Genomic DNA, 9,603 nt, shown 5'->3' with positions numbered 1-9,603 from the left:
AAGATGGCTCAGCAGGCATAGACGCTTGCATGCCTTGCAAGCCCTGAGACCTGAGATTTTCATGTATATCTAGGAGCAAACTGTCTCCACAAAGTTATCCTCTGGCCTTTATACATGCATGACACAAGTGCCTACATGTACACATCACACACACATGCACCCAATAATTAGTAATACTACTTTAATTGAAATATGATATATAATGAGCTGTATATGTTTATAATAAACAATTTGACCTTTTTCACTCTTTGGAGAGGGTCTTACTATGTAACCCAGGGTGGTCTTGAACTCCCAATTCTCATGAGATAGCTTCTTCGGTGCTGGGTTTGCAGGTGTACACCAGCATGCCCAGGTTGTTAGTTTGTTTGAGACAGGATCTCTCTACATAGTTTGTCCTGGAACTTGCCCTATGTAGACCAGGCTGGCCTCAAACTCACCTTCATTAAGACAATCCCCCAAAGACATATCCCAGCCCAACCTAAATCTAGAAAAATCCTTATTGAGACTCACTCCCAGGGCATTCTGGGTTGTCAAGCTGACAATTAAAACCAACCATTACAAAACCAAATGTGAAATGTTACATTGTAGCTCATCAGCTCAACAAATAATTAGGATAATCACATACAATAAAAATGTCTGGGCACTATTTACGTGTAGTGACCACAAGCCCAGAGAGGTCATTGGATCCTCTGGAACTGGAGTTACAGATGGTTGTGAGGTGCCACGGGGGAGCTGGGAATTAAACCTGGGTCCTCTGAAAGAGCATCTGGTGCTCTTAATCACTGAGCTACCTCTCCAGCCCTAAGAAAAGTAAGTGCTGGAATACAGTGCCTACTAAAGTGGCCAGTCTTTAGAAAAACAGCTCACTCAGCAGAGGTACCACTGAAGAAAACAGAGAGAGATGGATGTTTTTGAACCCTGACAAATGGCCCATGAGACTCAGCCACTCCCTGTGGGCTGGTACAGGAGAAGGTGGCTTCTTCTTAGTCACATGATCCCGCTCTAGGGATCCCACTGCCTGTGTTGTAGTGTATTTCAATAAATTCTTTGTCTTTTCCTGTCCTGGGTAAGTTCTTTTTATACAGTCAGCTGTATTTACACACAGTCAGCTTCCAGACAGATGCAAGTTTTCTCAGTCTACTTCTAAACTCCTTTTCTTTCTCTTCTGCCCTCTCAGCCAGCCATTAATTCACACTTAGGTCACTCTCCATTAGATTTTAATTTCTATGATTTTATGAAACTGGAATCCTTTCTGCAGTGTGTATTATTCTTCTGAATTAGAGGCTTGCTACGTTGTTTACACTGGTCTTGACCTCCTGGGACCAAGATCCTCTTGCTTCGGCCTTCCAGGTTGCTACAGCTGCACTCTTCTATGTATCCGGAGTCTGCAATCGAACCTGGGACTGCCTGCCTCTAAGGGCCGCCAGTCTCCCCCTCCCTAGCTGCTGCACTCAGCTGTTTGCATGAGTGCTGGGTACTGGGTGTCCCGACTCAGGTCTTTATTGGGTGTACAGCCAATGTTTTACCAGTGAGCCATCTCCCCCAAGCTCTTCCTTAAAACGTATTTTTAAATTTAAATTTATTATTGCTAACTTATGTGTGTGCGTGTAAAGCACTTGTGGAAGACAGAGGGCGACTTTCAGAAGTTGGTTTCTCCTTCCACTGTGGGTTCTGGGGACTGTGCTCAGGTTATCTGGCTTTCATGGTCTGTACTTTACCTGCTGAGGTACAGCAGCACCCACAAACACAGGTGCAGACACAAACACGAATGCTCAAAATGTAATTATGTTTTATGTAAAAAAAAAAAAAAAGACCCACATGGCCATGTTACTGTCCTACTTGAAACTCTTCAGCGGCAAATCAGGGCCCTTGGGACAGAAGGCATTGTTTCCACACAGGCTCTGCCCTGGCCTCAGCATGGCCTGGCTCCCGCTTCCTCTTCGGCTTCGTCTCTCACCAGTCCTGCCTTCCGTGATCTGGCCACACTGCCACATTTTCATGCAGCTCCCTCTGAGCGCTATGGTATAAGCGATATATAAGGTCTTCCTTTTCCCGGGATCTTTTTCACTTGTTTAGTGGCTACGCACTCTTCAAATTTCATCTCAGACATCATTTCCCCAGGGAACCGTGCCTGACCGAGGAGAAGATGGTAGGCCCTCACCTGTGTGCTTCCTAGCAGAAGGTGTACACGTTGGCTCTAACCACTGCACTATGATTACAGTGGCTTTTCTAGGCTGTTAGTTTCAAAATGGTGGGGGACTCTGCCTGTCTCATTGCAGTTGTTTCTCTAGTGCCTAGGATGGGGCTGACACAGTGGACCTTCGATAGGGATTTGCTACAATTAAGTAAGAAAGCATGTTTGCCAAGCGAACAGACCGGGATGCGCCCTGCGGTCCCGGACCGACGCCAGCTGCTCCTTATCGCCACCTGGTGGACACGGCAGCGAGCTGCAGCTCCTCATTTCCCCGGCCGCCCTCCCGCATCCCCAGGCCCCGGGCTCGGGATATTAAGAAAATACCAAGGCTGGGCGGTGGTGGCGCACGCCTTTAATCCCAGCGCTTGGGAGGCAGAGGCAGGTGGATCTCTGCATTTGAGGCCAGCCTGGTCTACAGAGTGAGTTCCAGGACAGCCAGGGCTACACAGAGAAACCCTGTCTCAAAAAACAAACAAACAAACAAACAAAACAAACCGGGTACCGAGGGATCGACCAACCATAGGAGGGCAGCACTCATGTGCAGGAGTCAACCTTTCTTCATAAGATGGTGGTCCTGGGAAGGGTTACCCCATAGCAGCAGCTGATTTTTTTTTTTTTTTAAATTTATGTTGGGGCTGGAGCAATGGCTCAGCAGGTAAGAGCACTGACTGCTCTTCCAAAGGTCCTGAGTTCAATTCCCAGCAACCACACGGTGGCTCACAGCCACCATAAGGAGGTCTGACGCAGTCTTCTGGAGTGTCTGAGGACAGCTACAGTGTACTTACATATAATAATAAATAAATCTTTAAATTTATGTTGTTGCTATTATTGTTTTTATTTCATATAAGTGCTTTGCTTTAGATAGTCAAGGAAATGTAAATACCGCAGGCTTTATGATACTGATTTAAATCAAATCAAGCTAATACAAATACTTAAAGGGAATTTAAAAAAATACCTAAGAGAGTTCCCAAACAGCCTAGTTAGGGGATGTGTGTTGTCAGGAAATCGAAATGGAAATACTGACCCGGAACCTGGGAGGCAGGACACAAAGCTTGAGTCTGTAACCTGTTCTTTAGATCGGTTTTGCTTCTCAACGTTTGTGTGTCTGCGCTAAGCTATGACACGCATGCGCAGGTCCCCAGGCTGGGCCAGATCCGCCTCTGGAGGAGCAGCAGTGCTCCCGACCACTGAGCCGGCTCGCCCGCTCCCCATGCCTGTTCTGTTGGAGAAGCAGGGACGCCCAGAGGAGCCCAGCTTGCCTCTCAGGCTGCGGCGTCGCTTCCGCCGTCTGTATCCAGGCGCCCTAAGAGACGTCATCTCTCCTCTTCAGGACGACCGAGTGTGGGCTCAAGCACTGACAGCATCTGCAGGGACATCACGGGGCCCCTTAGTTGGTGCCAGGCCAGGGTGCAGGCGCTGGCTGCGTCCCCTCAGCTTGTGCAGGGGCACGGTCTATCTCAGGGCTCGGAGCCGTGCGCGGGGTCACCGTCGATCTCAGGACAGGGGGCGGGGCAGGGGACACAGTGGGGCTCAGGACGGGGCCGGGCGCTGGACCGTCAACCAGAGGCCTGGAAGGACCAGGGGCCGCGTCTCGCAGGCACTGTGGAGTAGAGACAACCTGCGTCCCCACCCGAAGGTGGTGAGCAAAGGCGCCTCAGAGGCCAACGCCTGGAGACCAGCCCTATAAGAACTCTGCTTTCCTTAGGGCGGGGCCGCTGTGGGGGCGGGACATGTGGTGAGGGCGGGGCATGTGGTGAGGGCAAAGCGCGCTGTGAGGGCGTGGCCTAGCGGGGAGGAGAGGCACGCTGCAAGGGCGGGGCCGTTGCGAGGGCGGGGCATACGGTGAGGGAAAAGCGGGCGGTGAGGGCGAAGTCAAGCAGGGAGGGCGGGGCCGCGCAGGAAGGAGGAGCGCGGGAGAAGGCAGAGCGCGCAGGGAGGAGGAGCACGCGGTGAGGGCGGGGCGCGCGGTGAGGGCGGGGAACGCTCTGAGGGCGAGGAGGGCGGGGCCACGCAGGGAGGGCGGGGCAAGTGCTGAGGCTAAGCGCTCGGCGAGGGCGGGGCCGCGCAGAAAGGAGGAGACCGCGGTGAGGGTAGAGCGCACGGGCAGGGCCGGGCCGCGAGCGCCCTCCTTGCAGCGACTGGCGGGCCTGCGAGGGGGCGGGGTTTCCGGCGGCAGTGCACTCGGGCATCGACTGACGCAGAGTGGACGAACGTCACGTGACACGGAAGTGACTCCGAACAGGAAGAGGACGAGAAAAATAACCGTCCGCGACGCCGAGTGGAAGCGGATTCAGAGCCACCATGAACAGCAAAGGTAAGGCCGGGAAGCGGCGGGGGCCGTCGGGGAAGCGGGCGGGTTCGGGTCGAGTGGGCCCGGGGGCGACGGGCTCGGAGCGGTCAGTGCCTCTCTCCTTAGCAGGCCGCGGAGCGCGGCCGCACCTGACGGACGTGGCCGCCCCCTCCCCCACACGCCGCAGCTGCTCAGCCCTCCCGGCCCCGGCCCCATAAACTCTGTGGCGCAGTTTGGAGCCGCGGGCTCCAGTGTGTGGGGTGGGGGGGCTTTTCTGTGACGGACAGCGGCTGGAGCGAATGGGGAGCTAGAGCAGGGATTTGGCTAGGCCAATGGAGGGCTGGCAGAGGCGGGGCGCCGCGCCTCGGAACAACAGGCCTGGGCCGAACTTAACTAGTGAGGTGCCGGCTCCGCCGCACCGCCTCGGCCCTCAAGGGCGCTTTCCCGCCTGCCTTCGACTTTTCGCGCTTCCGCCTCAGGGCCGGGACTTGTAGCGGTCCCCGTGCGTGTGCTAATGTTTGTCAGAACGTGGTCGCCTTTATCCCCCGCCCCACCGCCCTTCCCGGGGTTAACTTCCATTCACTCTTTGGAAGTCGACCTTGAGTAGGAACCTGTGAGGTAAACAGAGCCGTGGGTTCCACAGAGTCTGGACTGGTCACAGCGCAGCCTGAGGGGGGCAGCGCAGAGTAGACGTCCCCTAAGTCACCAGCAGTGCCGAACCTCGGGAACGGCCCTCAGACCTGTCCTCTGTTTGGGAGGGGACACGGCCAGCTTAGACCCGACTCCCCCTCAGTACGCTCGTGCGGACAGCGCCTGCCGCTGTGAGGGTGCAGAGACCACCCCGATGCCCTGGCTCTGAGAAATCGGCCCTGTATGGCGATCTCCTTGCAGCTCTTCTGCTTGCTCCCACCGAGCTAACTCCCCGTGCACCCTGCTCCATTGGGTAGCTCTGTTTTACAAAGTTGTTTTTCTTAAGTGTGCCTGCCTCTGTCTGTGACTGAGTGTAGGTGCCCATAAAGGCAGGAGCTAGAGTTGAGAGGAGGTTGTGTCATGTGTGGGTGCTGGGAATAGAGCTTGGGTCCTCAGGAAGGGCAGCGCTTTGTCTTACCCTCTGAGCATCTTTGCTGTTTGCCACCCCCTAGTTTGATAGACAGCATCTCTCCTCCCCTTTTGTATTCCAGGTCAATATCCAACACAGCCTACCTACCCTGTGCAACCTCCTGGGAATCCAGTATATCCTCAGACCTTACATCTTCCTCAGGCTCCACCCTATACCGATGCTCCACCCGCATACTCAGAGGTACTGCAGACTATACCTCTAGACTTTTCACTCATTGAGCACACTCTTGGACCCCCTTGTTAGGTCTCCAAATCTGACGTCACAAGCAGAAGGATGCGCTGTGAATCATCTGAAACATAAGTTGAAAATTACCATTGGGATTGAATGCATTATCTGATTATGTTCTTTGACTTATGCTGAGTTAAGCTGAGTTTGGGTCCTTGAGCCCACTAGTAGCTGGGGACACAAATGACCCAGAATACTGTGTGCCAGTGACTGTGACCAGTGTGTAATCTGCACACACAAGAACTAAGAATGGACTCACAAGCCATGTATGGTGGTACAGGCTAGTCGTCTCAGCAGTGGAAGGCTAAGGCAGGAGGAACCTGAGTTCAAGGCTGTCTTGGGCTAGATAACCAAACCCGGTTTCCAAAACCAAACAAGGGGCTGGGGATGTAGCTGACTTGGTAGAGTGCTTGCTTAGCATGCACGAGCCCTAGATTTGGTCCCTAGCACAATGTGAACTGGCTTTGGTGGCGCAGGCTTTTAATTCCATAGTCTAAAGGTGAAGGCTGGAGAGTCAGGAGTTCAAGGTCATCCACTCCTACATACTTGAAGACTAGCCTGAGCTACAGGAGATGGTCTCAACAATATTTAAAGAGATTTTAAATAGGAATGTTACAGGAATAATATTTTGCCTTCTTCTCTTCTGCTTCTTTTAGCTCTATCGTCCAAGCTTTGTTCACCCAGGGGCTGCCACAGTCCCCACCATGTCAGCTGCATTTCCTGGCGCCTCATTGTATCTGCCTATGGCCCAGTCTGTGGCTGTTGGGCCTTTAGGCTCCACAATCCCCATGGCTTATTATCCAGTTGGTCCCATCTATCCACCTGGTTCAGCAGTGCTGGTGGAAGGAGGGTATGATGCAGGTGCCAGATTTGGAGCTGGTGCCACCGCTGGCAACATTCCTGTAAGTATGCTTAACCGGGAGCTCAGCCCTTATATACTTGAACAGTCTGAAATGATGCGATAGTCATTCTCCAACCATCCCAGGGTAGTAGTGATCAGGGCTGGCACAGCTGCTGCCCTCTCAGAGCAGAAATATGGCCACCAATCAGGGCATTGGACACAGCCTTTGGTTTTAGAGCTAATCAGATTGATTTGTTTTCTTGTTTTATTAAAATACTAGTAGCTACCGAGGTGATAGTGGCATCTGCCTTTCATCTAGCACTTAGGGGCAGAGACTTGGGTCCTCAGGAAGACCCAAGGGGATTTCTGAGTTTGAGGCCAGTCTGGTCTACAGAGTTAGTTTCAGGACAGCCAGGGCTACATAGAGAAACCCTGTCTATAAGTTTAAAAAGACTGCTAGCTGCTAGCTCCTTTTTCAGTTGTTAGGTCCAGGAGTGCTGCTTGCCGAGTTCATAAGCATTAATTATTTGCTGTGAGGGGGGAATGTGCTAGGGGGGGAATGTGCTAGGAACCCAGGTGATTAAGAAAGTAGAATGCAGTCTCTAGTAAGTAGATTTTAATTTTCAGGTCCTCCTGCTCAGTGATACTGTGTACGGGGTTTGTAGCCCACAAGGTTCTAGCAAAGGCCATCTTCTCAGGAGTCACATTTAGAGTGAGGTATTATTGGCTTTTAATGGTGTTGTATGTTAAAAATCTGGAGTTGCTGGAGATGTAGCCCAGTGGTAGAATATTTGCTTAGCATGTACAAAGGGCTCTCCCCCTCCCTGGTAAATAAAACCCCACATCCTCAAGAGATCCTGTGGGGTAGGAGTGACTCTCCCAAGAAGGATAGGATCTGGTATTTACAGGCTGCATCTTAGAGTTAGAACACTTTGGGCGAACAACAGATTTCCTTTTCTGTTTGTGTCCTGGATTCAGAGAGGGTAGGCTTGCTCTAGAACATAAGCTGTTGCAGACTTAGCTCCTTAAAATGCTGGTTGCTTGGTATGGTAGTATAATGCTATAATCTCAACAGTGGGGAGGCTGAGGCAGAAGACTTCCTTGAGTTTAATGGCAGCCTGGGCTACATAGCATGAACCAGTCAAGTGAGAGTTACTCAGTGAGACCCTGGGTTGACCTACCCAACTACCTGCCCCCCCCCCCCCCCAAAAAAAAAGTTGGCACATTGCCTCCTTCTTACACAGTCTCTGCTTCCCGTGTTCTTCCCATGTGCCCACTGTACCTTGTCCTTTCCTTCTAGCCTCCACCTCCTGGATGTCCTCCCAACGCTGCTCAGCTTGCAGTCATGCAAGGAGCCAACGTCCTTGTAACTCAGCGCAAGGGAAACTTCTTCATGGGTGGCTCAGATGGTGGCTACACCATTTGGTGAGAAACCATGGCCACTCCTGTGCCGGGGAAGACATCACATACCTTCAGCACTTCTCACAATGTAACTGCTTTAGTCATATTAACCTGAAGTTGCAGTTTAGACACATGTTTTTGGGGTGTCTTTCTGGTGTCCAAACTTTGAGGCACTTTTCAAATTTAATAAGGAACCATGTAAGGGTAGCAGTCCCTTCCTAAAGCATTCTGAGGTAGGGAGGTAGCCATTCTTCAAATGAATGCGAGTGAAGCAGCCCCAAGGCCCTTCCTTAATTCCTCTGGAGTGATGCTGTGCCATGCTGGTCTTTGCTTCTAGTAATAAAACATCAAATTAGGTCTGGAGGGAACTTTGATCTTCCTAAGAATTAAAGTTGCCAAATTATTCTGATTGGTCTTTAATCTCCTTAAGTCTTTGATTTATCTTACTTGTTAAATGAAACTCATTAGCTGTCCTCCTTTTCCTTCCCATCCTCTGCCCAGCCTGTCTGCCTGTCCCTCCTCCTCCCCCCCTCCCATCGATGTCCTTGGAATCAGTGGTGCAGGATGGAAAGCCAGTCAGACTCAGCCCCTTGTCTCCCTGCGCCTGTCCCACTTGACATTTTTAAACTCATCTTTCATAAGGATCCTCTGAAGCCCCGTGTGTTCCGAGCACAGGCTCCATTTCTTCGGGTTTTGTATATCTCCAGACAAGGTGAAGGGTACCTCTTGGACCCGCCATAAACCATCTCTGCATCACCATGAGCCCAGACTAGCTGTGGTGCCAGAAACCTGAACTTAAACTACAGTTTTCAGTGCAAACTGTCCTAGGAAAATTTTAAAATGACAGGCAGGGAAGAAGATGCATATCAAAAGCTTGGCTTTAAAGCCTGATTAAGGGAGTTTTAGATCAAAAGCTAGCTATCACTTCCTGAGTGTCTCCTGCAGCCACTCAGGCGTTTCCTGAGGTGGGTTAGTAGGGTCACGTGAATGCCTCACTATGACATGACTTAAGTCCAGTGAGATCTCATTAGGATTAATATTTCAGGGATCCTTAATATTTTAATTTGTTTTCTGAGATTGGATTTTATTTTATTTTATCTGATATTTCAGTTCATCTAAATCTTGTGTTCTGTACATGTGATGTTTGACTGTACCATCGACTGTTATGGAAGTTCAGCGTTGTATGTCTCTCTACACTGTGGTGCACTTAACTTGTGGATTTTTTATACTAAAAATGTAGAATAAAGACTATTTTGAAGATTTGAATAAAGTGATGAAGTTGCATTACACCTCACTCCAGCATTCTTTCCTTAGCTTGTGCTCAGATGGCTTCCTTCATAGTCAGGTCTTTTACATACCACCCAGAAATCAGCTAGTGCTCCCGTTGCTGTCTCTTTAATATGTCTTTGAAGTAGATGCAGGTTATGTCAGGCTAGGCTTGACTGCTCTCATGAGTTCTACTAGAGATGATTCTGGACTCATGATGCTGCTGGTGGTGGCCCACATACAACTGTAATCCAGCACTCAGGAAG

The 9,603-nt window shown here is 50.8% G+C and overlaps 1 protein-coding gene across 2 annotated transcripts; it reads left to right on the top strand.

The window, feature by feature from the left end:
- The first annotated feature begins 4,276 nt into the window (after positions 1-4,276).
- Dazap2 (DAZ associated protein 2) lies at positions 4,277-9,365 on the top strand. 2 transcript variants are annotated; one of them, XM_052160742.1, is made up of 4 exons: positions 4,277-4,508; positions 5,666-5,784; positions 6,486-6,654; positions 7,971-9,365. In XM_052160742.1, exons 1-4 carry the CDS (start codon positions 4,496-4,498, stop codon positions 8,291-8,293), a joined length of 624 nt encoding a protein of 207 aa, XP_052016702.1. In that variant the 5' UTR covers positions 4,277-4,495; the 3' UTR covers positions 8,294-9,365. The 2 variants fall into 2 exon arrangements, with proteins under 2 accessions (XP_052016702.1, XP_052016700.1); XM_052160740.1 differs by having other exon boundaries at positions 4,285-4,508; positions 6,486-6,731; positions 7,971-8,181.
- The last annotated feature ends 238 nt before the right edge of the window (positions 9,366-9,603 follow it).

The sequence above is a fragment of the Apodemus sylvaticus genome, chromosome 17 (assembly GCF_947179515.1).
Source record: "Apodemus sylvaticus chromosome 17, mApoSyl1.1, whole genome shotgun sequence".
Lineage (NCBI taxonomy): Eukaryota > Metazoa > Chordata > Mammalia > Rodentia > Muridae > Apodemus > Apodemus sylvaticus.
Note: the sequence above shows the minus strand (reverse complement) of the source record. Positions and strands in the feature narration are given on the sequence as shown.

What these genes read in the sequence shown, in the direction of transcription:
- Dazap2 (XM_052160742.1), top strand. An exon ending in CTCCACCCGCATACTCAGAG is followed by an intron (nt 5,785 to 6,485) that starts GTACTGCAGACT and finishes TGCTTCTTTTAG; the next exon opens with CTCTATCGTCCAAGCTTTGT. An exon ending in TGGTCCCATCTATCCACCTG is followed by an intron (nt 6,655 to 7,970) that starts GTTCAGCAGTGC and finishes CTTTCCTTCTAG; the next exon opens with CCTCCACCTCCTGGATGTCC.